We start from the raw sequence: 20,709 nt of genomic DNA, 5'->3' as shown, positions 1-20,709 counted from the left end.
TTAGCTTCGAACTATATATTATTATTAATTTATTAGTAATTAAATTAAATTAATATATTATTTCTATTAATATTAGTAGTAGTAATAATATATTATAGTTTTAATAAACTACTAAAGTTTTTAATTTTATTTAATACTAGTAAAATATTTTATTTTTATAGTAGAATATAGTACTTTAATAAACTCTAATATAGAACTTCTAATATTAAATTAAGATAATATTATATTAATATATAGTACTATAAAGTACTAATATATTATAGTACTAACTTATATTAATTTTAAATAATACTAATTTATTATAATACTAAATATTTTTAGTATTAAAAAGTTATCTATATATAAACTAGTAGAAATATATATATTTAATTAGAATATTTTAAAATATCTCTAGTATTTCCATAATTTCTTAATAAATTAGTATTTTTTTAAATTATAGTTTTGGAATAATTTTTCTACCGTTCCGAAAAACCCCCAGACGGCCCTATAGTATTAATATTATTCCGGAAGTCTATTAATAATGAGAAATTTAAATGCAAACAGAACAAACAGATTCATAATAGACTCCCTACTTGCCCGCGCTAGCCGAATCTAGCTTATCAGATCTTTATCATCATGTGACTCCAAGCCCGCCCGCCATAAGCACGAGAAAATTGAAAAGTAAAAAAAAAAACAGCGCGGGAGAAGACGAGATGACTCCGATTTTTGACCTCAACAAGAGAGGATGGATCCTATGGGGGATTATTTTGTTGTCTCCTGAATATTGACTGATATTGCAATCCTCCTTCAAGTTTAGGTCTGTCAAGGCTGTCAATTTTGGTTATCAACTCGCAGCTGGTCAACGCGGGGCAAGTACGGCGGCTCTTGATAAGTTATTACTCCAGCTTTTCAGGACAATTCGTTTGATAGCAGCTCAAATATGGCTTCCTCGGACTCGTTATTCCTGACCTTACCCGGATCCGTTGCGTTCTCGGAGTTTCGATGTCGTGGTATTGCGGCAAACACCAATGCCAAAGCTATCCGGGCCCAGTGGGTACATTATCTGCATCTTGCAGAGCCTTTGCAAGACAACCAGCCCACCAACCTGGAGCAGTTATTGCGGTACGGAGATATAGCAGATTCTCCTGGATCCTTCGGGCCTCAGGACGGCAAGACTCTTACGTATTATGTTAGCCCAAGGGTCGGGACCATCTCGCCATGGAGCTCCCAAGCCACCGGAATTGCCCACGTCTGCGGCTTTCAGAAGTGTCTTAAGCGCATCGAGCGTGGACTCCGAATCTCATGCCTTGTAGATGAAGGGGTTGATAGCCTAGATGCAGCGAGCCTTGATGTTTTGCACGATAGGATGACCCAAGTCATAAGCACCGAGGAGCCTAACCTCCAGGCTATGTTTGCTGAGAAAGCCCCGGCTCCATTGGAAGTTGTCTCTCTTAAGGATGGAGAGAAATCTCCTCGAGAGATCCTTCAGGACGCAAACAAACGTCTCGGCCTGGCTTTGGATTCATCAGAGATTGATTACCTTGTTGACGCTTATGCAGCTGGGGGCCCAATCTCGAGGTCTCCTACGGATGTGGAGTTGTTCATGTTTGCTCAAGTCAACTCCGAGCACTGCCGTCATAAACAATTCAATGCATCATGGATCATAGATGGGGAGGAGAAACCAAATACTCTTTTCGGGATGATCCGAAACACTCATAAACAACATCCTGATTTTACCGTCAGTGCGTACAGTGATAACGCTGCGGTCCTAGAAGGAGAGGAAGCAGGGCATTGGGCACCAGATGCTACGGGAGAATGGGTTCAGACAAAGGAGAAAGTCCATTTCCTAGCCAAAGTGGAAACCCATAACCATCCAACTGCCGTCTCGCCTTTTCCGGGAGCTGCTACCGGTTCCGGCGGTGAGATTCGAGACGAAGGCTCTGTAGGTCAAGGGTCGCGACCAAAGGCAGGTCTATGTGGCTTTTGTGTCTCGGATTTACTCATCCCAGGCCACAGACAACCCTGGGAGCTCGATGTCGGAAAACCCAACCACATTGCAAGCAGTCTAGACATAATGCTTGAAGCTCCTATTGGTAGCGCTTCTTTTAACAACGAATTTGGCAGACCATGCACAGGAGGTTATTTCAGAACTCTTCTGACCAAAGTTGATACCGGCAATGGAGAATCCGAGATCAGAGGTTATCATAAGCCAATTATGATTGCCGGCGGTGTTGGTACCGTTCGTCCGCAGCACGCCCTAAAAAATCCACATGCCGTTAAGCCAGGATCTTACCTGATAGTGCTAGGAGGGCCCGCAATGCTCATCGGGCTTGGAGGTGGTGCAGCTTCTAGTATAGCCTCAGGAGAAGGATCTGCTGATTTAGACTTCGCAAGCGTCCAGCGTGGAAATGCAGAGGTTCAAAGGAGGGCGCAGGAGGTAATCAATGCCTGTGTTGCCATGGGAGCAGATAATCCCATCAAGTTCATTCATGACGTTGGTGCCGGAGGATTATCCAACGCTTTGCCCGAGCTTATCCATGATGCTGGCCTTGGAGCTTCGTTTGAACTTCGGGAGATAGACAATGCAGACAAGGGTATGAGCCCTATGCAGATATGGTGTTGTGAAGCCCAAGAGAGATATGTCATGGCGGTGTCGGAGGGAGGCATGAACAGTTTCGTCACAATAGCAAATCGCGAGAGATGTGGTTACTCTGTTGTTGGTCGTGGCCTTGGACAACCGGACGAGAGCCGTAGACTTGTTCTGCTCGATAAGGACTCGAAGGAATACCCAAAGCCAATCGACCTCCCTCTCTCTGTTCTATTTGGAAAACCACCCAAATTAACAAGAACAGTCTCCTCGAGAAAACTTAACCTTCCGGCGTTCGATTCTAGCCTTAAGACTTATATCCCCTCTGTGCCGGAACAGGGACTGATGGCCGAAGCTGTTGATAGGGTTTTACATCTTCCAGCTGTTGGTTCTAAATCCTTCCTCATCACTATTGGTGACAGAACCGTTGGCGCTCTCACTGCTAGAGACCAAATGGTTGGACCATGGCAGACTCCTGTGTCAGACGTATCTGTCACTGCCACTTCATTACTTCTTGGAATGAAAACTGGAGAAGCTATGGCTATGGGTGAAAAACCAAATCTTGCCCTCATATCTCCAGCGGCGTCGGCAAGAATGGCTGTCGCTGAATCACTGATGAACATTGCAGCTGCAGACTTGCCAGAAAGGCTCAGCCGTGTCAGGCTCTCAGCTAATTGGATGTCTGCCACCAATCACCCTGGCGAGGGTGCTGCTATCTACGAGGCTGTTGAAGCCATTGGTATGGATTTATGTCCGAAGTTGGGGATAAGTATTCCTGTCGGAAAGGACTCCATGTCCATGAAGATGAAATGGAGTGACCAAGAAACAGGGCAGTCTAAGGAGGTTACCGCTCCCTTGTCCTTGGTTATTTCTGCATTTGCGCCGGTTCAGGATATAAAAAACACATGGACTCCTACTCTGCGAAGCTTCGAAGAAGTTGGTGAAACCGTTTTGATGTTTGTTGACCTCTCGTGTGGTAGTAAGAGAATGGGAGGTTCAGCTCTAGCACAAGTTTTTGGACAGGTCGGAAACGAGTGTCCTGACATTCGTGATGTGCAACTCTTCAAGGACTTCTTTGATGCTACACAGTCACTTCAGGAAGCAGGAATTGTCCTTGCTTATCACGACCGCTCGGATGGCGGTCTCTTCACAACCATCGCCGAAATGATGTTTGCCGGAAGATGCGGCGCACAGATCATGTTGGACGAAATATGTGCGAGCCCCAATGTCAAGGATGCTATTGAAACCTTGTTCAATGAGGAGTTGGGCGCCGTGTTCCAAGTCCGCAAGGCTCATGAGGGCGAGTTCAGGAGCTGCTTTGCAACCTGTGGCCCACCACCTGGTTTGATCTACAGGATTGGTCGTGTTGCGGAAAAACAGAAGCAGAACTTGGCTATCTATCATGGAGCTACCTTGATATACAGAGAGAGCCGCTCTCACCTGCAACGCGCTTGGTCCGAGACTTCGTACCGCATGCAGCGACTCCGAGACAACCCAGACGCCGCTGACCAGGAATTTGAGAATATTCTTGACGACAACAACGCTGGGCTCTCGTATAACTTGACCTTCAACCCTAAGGAAACGGGCCTCCCATTGATGACGAGCCTTACTTCTCGGTTCTCGCCTTTTGCAACGCGCCCAAAGGTCGCAATTCTCCGTGAACAGGGAGTGAACAGCCAAGCTGAGATGGCGTTTGCTTTTAACATGGCTGGCTTCTCCGCCGTTGACGTTCACATGAGTGATATTCTCACTGGCAAAGTTTCGCTCTCTTCATTTGTAGGCTTAGCTGCATGCGGCGGCTTCTCATATGGTGACGTTCTGGGAGCAGGGCGTGGATGGGCCAAGTCAGTCCTTCTCCACAAGCAGACTCGCGAGGAATTCAAATTATTTTTCGAAAGGCCTGACACTTTTGCTCTTGGAGTTTGTAACGGCTGCCAGTTCTTTGGTCGTCTCAAAGAGCTGATTCCTGGTGCTGGAATATGGCCAAACTTTGAGCGTAACGCCAGCGAGCAGTATGAGGGTCGTGTGTGCATGGTTCGAATTTCAGAGCCAACTGACATCCCTCCAACCGTTTTCTTCCACGATATGAACGGTTCTTCCCTCCCTATTGCCGTCGCTCACGGAGAAGGCAGAGCGTCGTTTGAGGACACCCCTGGAATGGACGGCAAGGAACTCGTGAAGCGTGGGCTTGCCCCAGCTCGCTATGTTGATAACACAAGCCTTGAGCCCACTATGCGATATCCATTCAACCCTAACGGCAGCCCTGAAGCTATTGCTGGTGTACGTTCACCGGATGGAAGGGTTCTTGCAATTATGCCTCACCCTGAGCGCACTATAATGGCTGGTATTGGAAGTTGGTTCCCCGGAGATAAAGCAATGAGTGAGGAATGGGGCAATATTGGTCCATGGGGTAGGGTATTCTTCAGTGCCAGACGGTGGGTTGGTTAATTCTGCGGCTTCTATCCACTTGGGTAGACTTTGGACCAGGTAACACAGAAAGGCCAGTAGAAAAAGAAATTTTGAAGAAAATAAAGGAGCATTTCCATATATCCCTGTAAGCTTGGTAGTATTTTCATATGCCTTCTTTGTCATGCTATTGTTAAGAGTTGTATATATACGGCCAATTAAAACAAAAGTTTTTCTCTGAGAAATAACGACACAAAATACCAATCATCCTTCTAGGTTAGAAATGTAAAGGAGAATTACCTGGGTTTGCGTCAGCCCCATTCGAGTCTATCTGCTAGAGTCTCCATCGTTTGCGAATAATCGCCGTGATCAACTCTAAGACCAGCTTTGATTGACGAGCAGAGATTATCGAACTTTGACTTTACCCGCATAACACGACGATGGTAGGATTGTTCAAAAAAGGAGATACTTGTAGCATTTCCAGCTTCGAACATGGATATCTCCATGTCAGATTCGCTATCGTCAAACTCATCTTCAACCAGTGCTTTTCTCCCAGCCATCCGTGCTAAGCGTATAGTGCCCAAAGTTTGCTCGTTTTGGTCTTGCTGTAATTCCAGACTGCGAGCAATTTGTGTGTCGGAAAAAGATATGCATAGGTCCAGTAGAGAGATCAATGCATGGTGTATAGGCGCAAAATCTTTACTTAAAAGGCATTGCGCTTCCAATGCTCTGATATATGACTGATGTATTTCAATCATGGAGTCCACATCTGCTGAGGCTTTGGCGGCTTTGACCATTTCGCGGGTAGCACGAGCAATGACAACTTCCGTAAAATGATGGTAGAGAACGTTCAAGAACCATAGCAAACGGTGTCGGACGCAAAAGCTTAAGACGTGATCAGCTCTCTCTTCGTCGTCGTTTGGAGATAAATGTGGCTTTGTAAACCAACGTTTCTCAAGTGTGTATTTCCCTCGGCGGATTTGCATTAGCAGTAGTGAAATACGCTTGTATATTTGCAGGGAATCTTTGGTGACAATATTTGCAACTGGCCAAGGCAAGGTATAATCGATAGAGATGACCTTGAGGATTTGAACAGACCGACTGTGGCTATCAAAAACATGTAGCGGAACTTTCGCCGAACGACCAATCAGGCTTGTGACATCGATACACGGCAAACCGCTAAAAGCTTGTCTGAGTAACTCCGTGATAAGGAAGCGGTCATTCCAAGCTCGACTTCCCCTATCTATAAGATCGAATATTCTGTAGTCCGTAACGGAATACCTTCCGTAATCTTTACCTAAATATAAATATTCAAGCGCATCTAGTGATTGCCATAGACCGCACTTCTCATCAAGTTCTGCTCTCAGCAGTGAGGAGGCGTGGTTATGGTTGGTGTCAACAAGCTGGTTAAATGCTGCATCCAGTCGGCCGGCAAAAGGATATAATGATAATGATTGGTTTAAGGGGCAAACAACCTCGTAGTGCAGCGAGGGAGGGTCAGGCACGCCGGGGTTCAGGGGCTCAATACCGAGGTGTCGAAGGAATACTCGACTCTTCCCAGTAGTAAATATTTTCTTTGACGAGGGATGAAGAAACTTTGGAGCGTATAAACGTCCTGACTGCCAATTTAGGTTAAACCAGTCATGCCAGAGTGTCTGTAGGTCATCGCGTGAGCCGGTTGAGGTGGTGACAAAGAAGGAAGACAGTTGGCCTATGTCCAGATCTCCTGTTTCCATCCAGCGTCTAATGGGTTTTGTATAGTTCTCAAAGCAGGCAAAAAATAGCCGTGAGATTTCCCGGTATTGACTGTCCTCGCCTGCTGCTTGTTTTTCGCACACCAAGTCATATAACAAATCTAGACACCGGAAGGTTTCATGACTGGAGTTTTTATTGAGGTCATCGATTAGACTGGCAAGCTCAAGTAGCACCCTCACATGTTGCCTGACCTTGTGAAGTAGATGAAGAAGGCTGACGGAGAGTGGGGTAGGTTGATATATATAATGCGATTGCTCACTGGAGAGGTATCTATCAAATGATAGGACCAGCGCTTCTACCTCCTTCTGAAAGGTCTGCATAAATGGAACTCGCTGTGGTCGTTTTAGAAACAATCTTAAAATCTGGACGGAAGTTCCGATACTGCTGAAGGACATCATTAACCCCTGGAATGCAAACTGAGACGTATGTGATAAGGAAATACTCCGATTAACTCCAATTTTATTATCATAAATTGAGAATGTCGACGTTGGTAGACCACGAAGCATAGATATGGCATCTTTGACAATTTGGAGCTCGGTCAGGTATAATACTTCACCATCGCCTCCTTCTGACAGAGCTTGAGATTTAATAATGGAGGCTACCAAGGCGTCGTCCTGTACATCAATAAATAAGTTCTCAGACGGGTTAAATTCTTCCAGAGGGACTGTTGAGCCATGAGGTACAATTTTTGGTATCGAAACATGGCTGGATGCCGAGGATATATCATCCTCAGAAGATTCTGCAGCGTAATCGATATCCTTCCAGAGATCATCCGGTTCATTTAGCTCCGAGTCCGTGATGTCTGCCCATTTTATGGTCTTGGGGTCCCTTGGTGGTGAGAATTCCTTCAAGTCCTTTAAATTTGTAAGAGTTGCCGGATTGTCCGAGAGAAACAATAGAAGGGAGAGTATTTCAGGAGCCAAACTCAATTTCTTTTGGTCCAGTTCTTCCAGCCTTCGGTGAAGTGCATCTGATAGTTCATCATTTCCAACCACTTGAAATTTCTCTAGCAAACCATCGAGACATTTCATAACTTCGAACTTATTTGTCCTTAAATAGGAGTTATCTTTAATTTTCTTCTCAATAGCTGCTCTCCTGGGTATGGCTGACGGGCTCTATTACCAAGTTAGACGCAATCGAATCCCACGAAACTTAGTGTTAGGCAATCAAATACCTTACCAGACGACTTGGAGATAGCAGCTACCAACTCGTCTGTCAATGCACCTATTCTAAGCGAGATAGACATTGTTATGGTCCCCCTGATCTATAAGACATAGAATTACGAAGGATGGATGTAGTGTAAGCAGTGTAAGTCCAGTCAACAAGTCGTGGAATGAGGAGGCAACCATTTCGGCTATAGGCCAGCCATGCAGATTCTCCGGAAATTATTATACCTGCGAGAAAAATAGGCAGCTCCTTTGTATATTCAACTTTGAATGTCAAATAAGTCGCGATCTTCGTTAAACGTCAAAAAAACAACCCTGACGCGGCGCGATAGTTAGTTATGGAACTAGCCCTGTTAGTGCAGTCACGTGAAAATTCAAAAGCTTAAATTCATCGCCTTATCACGTGCCGCGATCGAGATATGGGATCATTTCGATGCCGGCTGGGAGTATCGAAATAATTTTGATGCTTCAGTCAAATACAAGAGCGCATAGTATCGTGCGTGTCCATTATCAACATGGCAGTCGCCAGGCCGGTCAGACTGGTAATAGGGGTCTGCATCGCTCTAATTCTGCTTCTTATCTATCAAACTTCTAGTTCGCCTTCCTTACCCCTTTCAACAATCCGAAAACATAAATATGACAACGGGCTTAAGCGCGAGCCTTTGAAAGAATGTGAGTTTCTCTGAATATATTCTCCGTACTAGCGGGTTTACTGACGCCTCTCAGTGACTGGAGAGCCAGATGGACCTCTATGGAGGGCACAAGGAGACGACTACGCTCCCGATAACCCAAATTCCGCTCGGATAAAGGCGTCTCTGATTTCTCTAGTGCGCAACGAGGAGCTAGACGATTTGATTCCAACTATGAAGGAGCTGGAGCGGACGTGGAACTCAAAATTTAACTATCCTTGGACATTTTTCAACGACAAGCCATTTACAGCGGAGTTTAAAAGGAGGACGCAGGCAGAAACGAAAGCGAAGTGCAATTATGGTATGTTGATGGATACGATCTCTAGCTATCTAAGGGCCCAATGGGTACTAATTGGTGTCACACTGGTGTATAGAAATCGTACCAAAAGAACACTGGGACGTTCCGTCTTGGATTGATATGGACAAATACCGAACCGCCTCAAAGGCTATGGAAGCGAACGGCATACAATACAGCACTGTGCTTTCCTACCACAAGATGTGCCGATGGAATAGCGGGATGTTTTATAAACATCCTGCCCTAGCGGATATGCAATACTACTGGCGTGTTGAGCCCAAGGTTCGATTTTTCTGTGACGTGGACTATGATGTATTCCGATACATGCAAGACCGGAACAAAACCTATGGCTTTACAATCAACTTGTATGATGCACCAGAGACTATGCCGGGGCTGTGGCCTGAAACTCTGAAGTTTCTAGAAAAGCACCCGGAATACGTAAACAAGAATAACGCCATGGACTGGTTGACAGACAATAAGCAAAGACCTGAACATACCAAGAAAGCAAACGGATATTCAACTTGCCACTTCTGGTCAAACTTTGAGATAGGCGATCTATCCTTTTGGCGAAGCAAGGAATATGAAGACTACTTCAATCATCTTGACAAGGCCGGAGGATTCTTCTATGAGCGGTGGGGAGATGCCCCTGTTCATTCGATTGGACTGGGACTATTTGCGGATAAAAGCAAAATCCATTGGTAAGAATATATCCATGGCTTCTTTTTACTGGTGTTTTATTAACCCATTAATGCTAGGTTCCGAGATATTGGATATAACCATATCCCATTCTTGAACTGTCCAAATTCCCCGAAATGTAGGGAATGTGAGGCTGGCCAATTTTATCGCGGAGAGCCGTTTCTCCAACTCGAAGATTGCCGACCAAATTGGTTCAAATATGTTGGAGAGGATTGAGTTACCACCGGGTGGCTTGCGCACCGCAGTGCACTACTATATGCTCCCAGAGCCGCCTTGAATGCCTCTTATATACCCATCTCTCTTTCCCTTACCATGATGCTCAGATACCAGCCGAGATCCATTTTATTATTGTTCCACCAAGGGAACTCTTGCCGCCCTACAAAAGGCTAAGAGCATCAATGTTTGGCATGCATGTGGCGTTTTGAGAAAACCTTTTTTCCTGTAGCATATTTCTTCACTTCTTATTTAACCAAAATAATGTTTCCCACCCCCCTTGGCGTTTTCAGTCTTAAGGATGTATACGAACTGATGTGTTTATGTGTTTGTTACCCAATATCATTTAAATCCCCGTCTATCAATCTAGATTCTCTCAATAATTTCATTAGTATGATTATAGAAAGTTCCGCCTCTATATTGGTGTTAGGTAAAAATATATAAAACAATTGCAGGAGAAGAAAAAATGTACGAGAGTGGTCTTCTATTCTAACTTGGCCGCCGGCGGAATATTCGAACCCTGGATAATCTCTGCCTGACCTCAAGCCAGACTGATTTGAGAGTTCTTCCAAGCCGTCTCTCATCTCGAATGCGGACATACAGTAGAAGAATTGCCAACAGAGCAAGGTCCCAGAAGAGTTGCCGTATAGCGACCCAAGCAAACCACTTCATCCAGGACCATATGCCAGATTTCCTACTTTCAAATGCTTTGCGTGCTTCTAACTGTTCTCTTACGGCAGCCACTTCGACAGTCATCTTCGTTAAGGCCTGCTCAACGCGTTTCTGCCATCGTTGGTAGTGTCTCTGTCCTGCTGTGATGGGAGGTTGAAGTCGTGGGTCTTCTCCTGGTTCCTGGTTCTCATAAAAGCTATTCCTTGCTTCTTGAAACTCTTCTTCCTCTTCATCTTCGTCTGGGTCTTCTTCCTCGTCGTCTTCTGTGTCGTCACCATCCCTGTTTCGGGAGCTGTGATCATGTTCTTTTTCGGACTGACTTCCGTAACGATGCCGCCTCGAACCTCCATCTGGCTGGCTTACAGGACTCAACACTCGCAACTGAGAGCCCCTCCCTGCCTCGTCAAATCCTTGTCGCGCCACCCTGCTCCCTATATTGTCATAGCTTGTTTGAGACGGTATTCGGGTAGGACCCGACACGCTTAAGCCCTGATCCGGGTTCGAGAATGAAGACGAAGTGTTCGACTTGATTTGGTCCCATACAAATTCAAGTTCAGATATAAGCTCTTGAGCCTCCGGGGTAGGAGATGCATATCGATGCATGGTCTCTATAAGTGTCGTTATATACCGTCGTTTAGCTTCCGTTCGTGACAAGTTCCGTTGCGCATACCATGAGTCCCTTTATCAGCAAACAAATAAAATTAGTAAAATCATCGCCGAACAAGGTGTAGATAACAATACCATTTCTCTTTTTCAGCCTGGACATCAGCATCACCAACCGGTCGGTCCATTACGCCTTCAACATCCCCTTCTGCACATTATTGATAATTGCAACGGTCAGCCTCGTTTTCAACAGTCCCGTATAGTGCCTCAGGATAACGGTTAAGCCATACCCATGCTTTGTTTATATAGTCCATAGAGCTTCAATCGATCGGCCGTCGGTGGCCTGGCCAACCCCGTCCGGGGAATCTTCTTCACCGTATTAAGGGCATGGACAAAGACTCGATCTATGAGATCGATGCGCAGTCCGTCAGTTAGCTGTCTCTAGCCGAAGGCGCCAAGCTACTTTATGACACTCAACGTAAACTGGGGAGCAAATTGCAAGCTTACCAACTGAGTCCGACATGATTCATGGGCTATTATAGCTTGATCCCTACATGAGACTCGGGCTTGAGGAATGTGGGTAAGAATAAGGAGATCAAACAGAGGCGTAGTCGTGAGCGCAAACTCGGGAGAGCGCAAGCCACATGGAGGGCTGTATGTGCCCATGTAAGAGTCAATGATCTCTCAGGAATGCAGAATGCACATTGAACACAGGACCATTGGGTGTTTAATGGTGTTTCTGGGGTTTCCGGGGTTTCGACGAGAGGATCATGGGAACTTGTCTGAGATGGCTTTTCTCTAGTGAAGCTGCTCGTTTTAGTTAGAAATCAAAGTTAAGCCGCGGCTGTTGGGCGCGCGTAGTTCACGTGCTGCACTGCCAGATATATCAAGCAAACAAACAAAACACCTACAACCGAAGTAAATAAGAGAAGCAGTTTAGGTAAATAAATAGATGAGTATACAGGTGAAAAGAGGGCGAGAGGTACAAAGAAGCCGATAGGCTGTGTCTTTGTCTTTTGTTATTTTTGTGTAGGCGGTATTGAGCCCCTGGATAATGATACAAGCTATCTCCCGTGTCCACTGCTAGATGTCTGTGGATAAAGCATCTTATATCTAGACAGAATCGAAATCAAAAGTGGAAAAGATTGTCCGCATGAGGTAGGAAAAGTAGGGGATGGCTTGTGATGAAGTCGACCAAACCATAGACAGAAGATGGTCTTATGTTGAGGGAGAAAAGGGGGTACCAAATGCCGGAGCAGAGATTGCATATTATTGTGATTTTTTTTCTTTTCTTGTGAGGGTTGGATGATTGGGAAAGAAGATTGAATGGGGAGGTGGAGAAGGGAAGGAAACAACGGTACGATCATTTTCAGTGGCATCATTCATTGACCTGGCCAACCTTGAATAAAATCCATAAGAGACACCCACCAAATGCGCCATGCAGAAAAAAGAAAAGGGGACGGTAAGGCAGTTAAGAGAAATGCGCGCTGATTTGCGCATACCAACCCGAGACCAAACCAAGGGGGTAGGGCGTGATATCATTCTTTCGCTACAAAAAGAGCAGATTGAAACTTGTAGGGGTATTCAAAGTAGGCGCAGGGCCAATTTGAGGAAGACACATCAAGAGGGACCGAAGATGAAAGTATGAGGGTGAAAAAGAAGACCCATGAAGGCCTCGGTGATAAGGAGTTGTATCCTATTTATGAAGCGGATGGAACTCCTGTAGATTCGGCTGCAACTCGTCCACTGCGGAAACCGCCTCTACCACGTCCACCTCCATAGCCACGGTTGTAGCCTCTGCCTCGTCCGCCGTAGCCTCGTCCGCGGCCACGACCTCGGCCACGATATCCACTATCGACGCTGCCTTGTCCGAAAGTCTCCATATTCTTCTTTTCTTCTTCCCCACGCCATTCGCGGCCACTGGTCTTGTTCCGGGCGTTTTCTTCCCTATCACGCATCTCACTTGATAGGTTGTCGAAGAAGGAAGAGGTCTTGTCATATACAGCAGTGGTAGCATGGCCAGATGCAGCACTGGAAAAGTCACCACCTTCCACTCCGTTAGCCTCTGAGGTGGCGCTATGAGCCTTTCCTTCAGCTTCAAGTAATGGGGATCCAGAAGCGATAGCCTCCTTAACGAGATCCTGTTTATTGAATTTGGCATTCGCGGATGCAAAGTCATAGTCAGTCGAGGGAACTTCGATCTTCTTAACCTGTTGGTGGTGGTGGTGGTGGCCACGATGGCCTCCACGGCCACGGTGACCACCTCTTGGTTGACGTTCACCATCAAACGGTCGCATTTCATTAATTTTCTTAGTAACACTCTCCAAAGAGCCATTAGTGGGTTGCTGCTGCTGCTGCTGCTGTTGGGACCCAGCAGGTTGTGGTAGCTTTGCCATTGCAGCGGCGACAGCAGCAGTAGCAGCTCGAGTTGCCTCCTCCATCGCATTTGGAGGAGCTCGGTTTCCCTGTTGACTAGCTGATGCAGTGGACTGAGCAGCGGGCTTTAGTGGTACAGCAACAGGCACAGCGGGAACAATTCTTTCATTCTTAGCAACTACAGTTGCCTCAGAGATAGTTTGTGTGGGAGCTTTGGCAGGGGCAGGCTTTTGAGTCTGGGCGGTAGAAGCCTCTGGTTTGGGTTGGGTAGGCTTCTGGCTTTCCTTCTGGGCAGCAGCTGCCGGAGCAGGAGTTGTAGATTTCTTCGGAGCTTTTTCACCACCGGGGAGCTCGGATGTTGGCATTTGGGTACTCTGAGAGGCTGGAGCTCCCTCTGGACCATGTTGCTGCGATTGTGGTTGTTGCTGCGGTGGCTGTTGTTGCTGCTGCCCAGGTGGTCCGCGTGGAGGGCCAATTGGCATCTGAGGAGGTCCGAACGGGCCTGGTTGCTGTGGAAAGCCTTGGCCTGGGGGAGGATACCATCCTTGCTGTCCATAAGGCATGTTTGGGAAGCCAGGGCCAGGGCCAGGTGCACCAGGGAATCCGGGAGGGCCACCAGGAGGACCACGGAACTGCTGCCCATAGGGATTATAGTAATTGGGATATGGAGGTTGCTGGGGATAACCAGGAGGCGGTGGTTGCTGTCGAGATGGTTGCTGTGGAACTTGGGCTGGCTGACCACGGCCTGCCTGAGCAGGAGCCGGAGCGGCTGCTGGCGCCTGGGCCTGGCGTGGAGGAGCAGTAGTCTAATTTAGCATATAGTTATCAGCAGGTCTGACCAACCAATTTAAGTGATAATGTGAGGTAGAAGTCCCTGGATAAAAGTAGCATCGTAACAAGTTTTCACCCTTTTATACACCCTCATCCAAAGTATAGCAAGTAGACAAAGAAGCCATAACCGGGATCTTTGGGAACAGAATAAATAGGTCACTACTCACGCCTAGTATAGCAGGGTCATTGGGTACCTGCGGTTGCTCTGGAGGCTGGTTCTCCTTTTCATTGTCGGCAAAATTGATATCCTTCACATCACTGCCTCTGAAAACAATGTATTCGTAAACACAACTAGTCGGAGGAACCTCGTCCGACGCATTGCCGCGCCTGCCTTCAGTGCCATGCGATACGACGTTCTCGAGGGCAATAGTCGACGCCTCTGGGTTAATGTCGTGCAGAGTACCAACATAGCTAACAAAGTTGCCAAATCAGCCAAACATCGAACCCCCCACAGAGTATGCAGCAGCAATCAGGGCAGCCTACCGAATATCGCTCATCGAAATGAGGTTGAATCGCCGGCTAGAAGAGATCTTGTTAGCTTGTCGACAGCTTTCTCGGCGGGTGTAGCCTCAGTTCACTATGCTCCCATACCCAATAAAATTGTTCATGTCCATGGTGACGGTGGTGCGCGGATCCGCGCGGCGAAAGCAAAGAGAAACAGAACTAAGAACAGCACGAAGAAACGTCCTCGAGAGTAGGAAACAGGCGAGCAGAAGAAGAGCGCAGGCGGAGGGGTGGAAGTGCTTGCGGCGTTGTTGGTGTCAAGTTTGAAGCGCGAGAAGAGGCGAAGTTGGAGGTTTGAAGTTGGTTTTTGCCGTTTTTGGGCGCAGTCGGGGCTACGGCGGGGCGGGCGGGCCAAGAGCGCAGCTTTTCTTTTTGATAGACGAAGAACGAAGATGAAGATCGAAGACGACGGCGACAACGAAGACGAAGACGAGCAGGACGAGGACAAAGAGGCGAGTGAGAGGAAGATAGAAGGATTAGAAGAGAGATCAGCATGCAGACATCGAACAGAGACTACTTCTTTCAGACTACGTAAGGCCCTTGTTCTAGATATTCACTGTGCTCAACTAGTTAAGTTAGTGATGGAAGACTGACTGGCTGCAGGGCACAGCTGGAGAACGCTGAGAGGAAGCGAGAAAAGTCCAAGAACTCGAATGGGAGCCCCATCAAGCTGCAGAGCAAGATACTTGCTATAGCAGCGGATCCTACGAGGAGTGATGCGGTCTTTCTCGCAGAGAGCGCTGGGACTGCCAGACAGCTTATACTAGAAGTAGGTGAGATTTATACCCAAGGACAGCATGCCCATAAGATAAGAGGCTAATTCAGCTGGGATCTAGACGGGTGAATCGGCTGCGGTCTATAAAGGACCTGCAGCCCCATTGCCCTCTATCTGTCTTTCTACGGACGGGAGCACTGTCTACGCAGGCTGCTGGGACAAGTGCATCTGGAGTTGGGACGTGAAAACCCGCAAGCCTGGCCACAAATTCACGGGCCACACAGACTTTGTCAAGGCAGTAGTTTATGTCCATGCAGATGGTCGCAGCCTGCTCATCTCAGGAGGCGCCGACGCAGAGGTCATTATCTGGGATGCCACTGCCGGAACCCGACTACACGTTTTGAAGGGTCATACCCACGGAATTCAGTGTCTAGCAGTCGACCCGATTGCGAGGACAGAAGGCAACCCGCTCACCGTATTCAGCTCATCCAGCGGGCAGGGGATTCATTCTTTCACCGTTCCTGCAAGCCTGAGTGACGCGGTTCTCTCGGATCCCTTCAAGGTGCATGAAACCAGTATCTACAAAATATTCTTCGACGAGGATGGAGACCTCTGGACAGCTTCGGCTGATAATATAGCCAGGTGTCTCACCCGCCAGAGTGGATGGAAATCCGAAACGGCGCTGGAACATCCAGACTATGTCAAAGATATTGTGGTGGATGAGGCCAGAGGGTGGGTCGTCACGGCCTGTCGAGATGAAGAGGTTCGAGTGTGGGATCGAGCGGTATGTCTACACCCATCCCGGAAGGATAACTTACTGGGCATTCTTGCTAATCGAGTCTGTTCTATCTAGACCGGCGAACTGCACCACACCTACTCGGGCCACTTTGAGGAAGTGACTGGGTTGCTTATCGTGGGCTCAAAGGTGGTCAGCGTCAGCATCGATGCTACCGTCCGCCAATGGCCTCTTGATCCAAGGGAGATACAGCTCGCAAAGGCTGCAGAGAAGCAGAAGCCACCAGCCGTCCCGGAACCTGCTCCGGAGTCCATGCTGACAGAGGAGGAAGAGCGGGAACTCGACGAACTACTCAACGACAGCAGCTAGTTAGCTAGCTTAGGCCTCCATACTCTTCCATGCAATAGCAATTGAACGTAAACATTTACCTCCCGTATCTTTCTTCTTCATCTTCTTCGTCTTCTGGCCTTTGTCCTTTGCTCCCTCTAGCTGCGCCCCCCAGGGAGGCCTTTCCCCAGGTCACGTGCAATGAGGTCATTCTCCATCAAAACAAAAAGCGCTGAAAGTTTGCTTTTTGGCTGCTCGAAAAGCCCGAGAGACGCCAAACCAACCGGCCGGCTTTGCTATAAGATCGTCTCTTTTGCCTGTCCTCCAGGCGCATGTATACTTAAAACCGCATTAACTAATGAGCGCGGCTGTCAGGGCATCCCCTGTCCTCGATATATTACAACTAAACATCCCGGACGACCAGCTAACTTAAGCGTGTACATCCCCGGCTGTTGCCTGATACCATCTTTAATTCGGGAGTAGCCCGCCATAACGTCCCTCGCCTCCCGCCAGCAGTCAGCGACGCCGCCGTCATTTCCGCAGCATGGATACAGCCTCGCATAGGAAACGCATAGACGAGTCTGCGGGCTCTGCACCGTCCGCCGAGCTGGTCAATCGGCTCAGTGAAAGTCGCTCTCCGTATGTATGTGATTACTTATCCTGCTGCAGCGCAGTGACGCATTAACGTCTCTCACCAATTCCCCCCCCCGGACCATGGGCTAATAGAGGGTACCCCGACTGACTCTAACAGGTGCGCAGCCACATGAACAACCCGGTTGCGTGGCAGCTATGGGATTCGACGGCCATAAACAAAGCAAAGCAGCTAAACCGGCTAATTTTCCTGAGTATCGGCTATTCAGCTTGCCACTGTACGCAGGCACCCAGGCAGGCGGAGTCGCCGGAATTTATGCATGTACGGGCTGACAGTTTTCTTGTACAGGGTGCCATGTCATGGAAAAGGAATCTTTCATGTCTGCTGAGGTTGCTGCCATACTTAATAAATCCTTCATTCCAATCAAGCTGGACCGGGAAGAACGACCGGATATTGACGATGTGTACATGAATTATGTTCAGGCTACCACCGGGTCCGGAGGCTGGCCTCTGAACGTGTTTCTTACTCCTGACCTTGAGCCAGTCTTTGGAGGTACGTACTGGCCTGGACCGAATGCAACCCCGCTGCCAAAGCTGGGTGGTGAAGAGCCAGTTGGGTTCATTGATGTCCTTGAGAAGCTGAGGGATGTCTGGAACACCCAACAGCTCCGGTGCCGGGAGAGTGCAAAGGAGATTACTCGGCAACTGCGTGAATTTGCAGAAGAAGGCATTCATCTGTCCCAGGTTAACAAGAGCGAGCAAGAGGAAGACCTCGAAGTTGACTTGCTGGAGGAAGCCTTCACGCACTTTGCAGCCCGTTATGATGCTACAAATGGCGGCTTTTCCGGATCTCCCAAGTTTCCCACACCGGTCAATTTGTCGTTTCTACTTCGCCTGTCGAGATATCCCGAAGAAGTGATGGATATAGTTGGCCGTGAGGAGTGCGCCAAGGCCACGGAGATGGCAGTAAATACTATGATCAAGGTGGCGCGGGGAGGCATTCGAGACCAAATTGGCTATGGCTTCTCGCGGTACAGCGTCACTCCGGACTGGAGTCTGCCGCACTTTGAGAAAATGTTATATGACCAGGCGCAGCTACTCGATGTGTTTATTGATGGCTTTGAAGCTAGCCATGAGCCTGAGCTCCTCGGCGCCATCTACGATCTAGTCACGTATATTACAAGTACCCCCATCTTATCTCCGATGGGATGCTTCTACTCGTCAGAAGATGCGGATAGCCAGCCTAGCCCCGAGGATACCGAGAAGCGAGAAGGAGCCTACTATGTATGGACGCTGAAGGAACTGAAACAGATATTGGGCCAGCGCGATGCTGACGTCTGTGCACGGCACTGGGGGGTCCTACCAGACGGAAATGTGGCGCGAGTGAACGACCCCCACGATGAGTTCATGAACAGAAACGTCCTAAGGATTGCGACGACTCCCGCCCAAGTTGCAAAGGAGTTTGGACTGAACGAGGAAGAAACAATACGGATCCTAAAGACGTCCAGGGTGAAACTCCGCGAGTATAGAGAAACGAAGCGGGTACGGCCTGAACTAGACGACAAGATCATTGTTGCCTGGAACGGACTCGTGATCGGTGCGCTCTCGAAGTGTGCCATATTGCTGGAAGATATCGATGCCGAAAAGTCAAAACACTGCAGGCTGATGGCTGGCAACGCTGTTAAGTTCATCAAGGAAAACTTGTTTGATGCCGAGTCTGGCCAGCTCTGGCGAATCTACCGTGCTGATTCCCGCGGAGACACGCCTGGATTTGCCGACGACTATGCCTACCTCATATCCGGCTTGCTCCAGCTCTACGAAGCGACATTTGATGATGCGCATTTACAGTTTGCGGATAAATTGCAGCGTGAGTTTCCAATTATTGCCAATCATTAACTGAAAATTGCCTTCGAAGATCGACCATATTATTATATTTATTTTTAATTAAACTGTGTGGAAAAGGGAAGGGTGTATGGCTAACAGCTCGGCTAAACGCAGAGTATCTTAACAAGTATTTCATATCCGTGTCAGCGAGTGACAGTAGCATCTGCACGGGCTTTTACATGACCCCCTCTGAGGCGGTGACTGACACACCCAGTGCCTTGTTCCGTCTCAAGACAGGAACCGACTCTGCCACCCCGTCTACGAACGGTGTGATCGCGCAAAACCTGCTGCGACTGTCCTCGTTACTGGAGGACGAGTCCTACAAGCTCAAGGCCAGGCAAACATGCCACGCCTTTGCGGTAGAGATCATGCAGCATCCCTTCCTCTTCGTTGGCATGTTGGATGTCATCGTCGGCCTGGAGATAGGTACGAAGAGCGTAACGGGCGTTCTGGGACGAGCATCCGCGACGGGAGATGACAGTGTAAAAGCGGAGAGTGATCTGATACGCAAGATTCGTGCTGAGGCAGGTCGTACTGCATCGACTAGTGCCGCGGTTCTCTCCATGGTCGATGTTCGTCAGTCACGGACGGACCAGTCCAGCTGGCTTCGCGAGCGAAACCCGCTGTTCAAGGAACTTTCGTCTGGAAAGGACTATATGCTCATCTGCGAGGCGGGATCCTGTCGAACGGTCGATGTAGTCTAGCCCTTTGATCCCGATACTTGCTTTTATCCTTTTTGGCTTCTATCCCCCCTTTTCCCCCTGTTCCTGCTATGTTTCCAATACTAGTTATTTGTCGAGTTAGAATATGCATAGCTAAGCGCCCTGGAGGTACTTGCGGGCTGTTACCAAATACATGGCTGCATGCGTCAGGGGGTTCCTGGGGTAGTCTTTGGTGTTTAGCTATCGGGCCTGATGTTTGCTCTGGCTTCCCGCCCTGCATAGCATAGCCGCAGACACAAACAGGTAGTTAGCTCGCTAGTTACTTAGCTTGAATACATCTCCAGTCCCTGCAGTGAAACGAAGCTTTCTGTCATGCCATGAAGACGAAGACGAAGATGAAGATGAAGACGAAGAAGAAACCCAGCCCCAACAACCGACTGAAGGGAGCTCCCGCTGCCATATTAATATTGTTGCATGACTTGGTGCTGCGCCTGGGGTGGATGAACGGATACTGGAAAGCCTTTATCAAAAACACGGCCCTCTGGGTCCATCCGGTTTCTCCAGAGGTAGTCTCGCTGTGAAGGGACTTTTTTGACTACACCTTTCCCCGCCACTTCTCACTTATCTAGGTGGTTCCACTGGCTGTCAGGTTAGGCTGTGGCTTGTCTGATAGCATCATCCGGCAGGGCTCGTCTCGCTCCAAAGGAGGACTTGAGACACAAGCGCGTTCCGCACGGAGTCAACACGGTAGCTAGGTGTTATTATTAGCAGGCCGGCTCCAACGCTGAAGCCGAGCAAACAAAATGAAAGGACGCGAGGAGTATGTAATAAAACGAGCTGAAGAGACGAAATATGATGATAGAACTAGCAGAAGAGGAGAGCTCATATCGCGGACCACAGAGCCAGAGCCGGCGGACAAGGACAGGGACATTCGACATTCTCCTCCCCCTTGCGCTGCCAAATTTAACTACCATGTTTACCTACGGGATCGTGCGTGACAAAAGAAAACACGGCCTCAGAGA

At 48.1% G+C, this 20,709-nt stretch overlaps 8 protein-coding genes across 8 annotated transcripts; 5 read left to right on the top strand and 3 right to left on the bottom strand.

Annotated features, from left to right (window-relative positions):
• Window positions 1-892: 892 nt before the first annotated feature.
• Window positions 893-5,014, top strand: TRV_07817 (uncharacterized protein; the record flags this gene model as incomplete). The annotated part of the gene is made up of 1 exon (XM_003018135.1): window positions 893-5,014. A coding segment is annotated over one exon (4,122 nt), but the record flags the coding sequence as incomplete, so codon positions are not given.
• Window positions 5,015-5,283: 269 nt separating this feature from the next.
• On the bottom strand, window positions 5,284-7,973 carry TRV_07816 (gamma-tubulin complex component GCP5, putative; the record flags this gene model as incomplete). Its single annotated transcript, XM_003018134.1, has 2 exons — window positions 5,284-7,842; window positions 7,902-7,973. The coding sequence occupies 2 exons, from the start codon at window positions 7,971-7,973 to the stop codon at window positions 5,284-5,286; spliced, it is 2,631 nt and encodes an 876-aa protein (XP_003018180.1).
• Window positions 7,974-8,756: 783 nt separating this feature from the next.
• On the top strand, window positions 8,757-9,579 carry TRV_07815 (uncharacterized protein; the record flags this gene model as incomplete). The annotated part of the gene is made up of 2 exons (XM_003018133.1): window positions 8,757-8,883; window positions 8,957-9,579. The coding sequence occupies 2 exons, from the start codon at window positions 8,757-8,759 to the stop codon at window positions 9,577-9,579; spliced, it is 750 nt and encodes a 249-aa protein (XP_003018179.1).
• Window positions 9,580-10,275: 696 nt separating this feature from the next.
• Window positions 10,276-11,061, bottom strand: TRV_07814 (Acyl CoA binding protein, putative; the record flags this gene model as incomplete). The annotated part of the gene is made up of 1 exon (XM_003018132.1): window positions 10,276-11,061. The coding sequence occupies one exon, from the start codon at window positions 11,059-11,061 to the stop codon at window positions 10,276-10,278; it is 786 nt and encodes a 261-aa protein (XP_003018178.1).
• Window positions 11,062-12,761: 1,700 nt separating this feature from the next.
• On the bottom strand, window positions 12,762-14,882 carry TRV_07813 (uncharacterized protein; the record flags this gene model as incomplete). The annotated part of the gene is made up of 3 exons (XM_003018131.1): window positions 12,762-14,243; window positions 14,436-14,679; window positions 14,860-14,882. The coding sequence occupies 3 exons, from the start codon at window positions 14,880-14,882 to the stop codon at window positions 12,762-12,764; spliced, it is 1,749 nt and encodes a 582-aa protein (XP_003018177.1).
• A 282-nt stretch (window positions 14,883-15,164) lies between these two features.
• Window positions 15,165-16,592, top strand: TRV_07812 (uncharacterized protein; the record flags this gene model as incomplete). Its single annotated transcript, XM_003018130.1, has 4 exons — window positions 15,165-15,346; window positions 15,376-15,545; window positions 15,697-16,271; window positions 16,341-16,592. The coding sequence occupies 4 exons, from the start codon at window positions 15,165-15,167 to the stop codon at window positions 16,590-16,592; spliced, it is 1,179 nt and encodes a 392-aa protein (XP_003018176.1).
• A 909-nt stretch (window positions 16,593-17,501) lies between these two features.
• On the top strand, window positions 17,502-19,037 carry TRV_07811 (uncharacterized protein; the record flags this gene model as incomplete). Its single annotated transcript, XM_003018129.1, has 1 exon — window positions 17,502-19,037. One exon carries the CDS (start codon window positions 17,502-17,504, stop codon window positions 19,035-19,037), a length of 1,536 nt encoding a protein of 511 aa, XP_003018175.1.
• Window positions 19,038-19,204: 167 nt separating this feature from the next.
• TRV_07810 (uncharacterized protein) lies at window positions 19,205-19,729 on the top strand (the record flags this gene model as incomplete). The annotated part of the gene is made up of 1 exon (XM_003018128.1): window positions 19,205-19,729. The coding sequence occupies one exon, from the start codon at window positions 19,205-19,207 to the stop codon at window positions 19,727-19,729; it is 525 nt and encodes a 174-aa protein (XP_003018174.1).
• Window positions 19,730-20,709: the final 980 nt, after the last annotated feature.

The sequence above is a fragment of the Trichophyton verrucosum genome, assembly GCF_000151505.1.
Source record: "Trichophyton verrucosum HKI 0517 chromosome Unknown contig01162_1.f1.exp, whole genome shotgun sequence".
Lineage (NCBI taxonomy): Eukaryota > Fungi > Ascomycota > Eurotiomycetes > Onygenales > Arthrodermataceae > Trichophyton > Trichophyton verrucosum.
The sequence above is the reverse complement of the archived record's forward strand: the minus strand, read 5'-3'. Positions and strand labels throughout refer to the sequence as shown.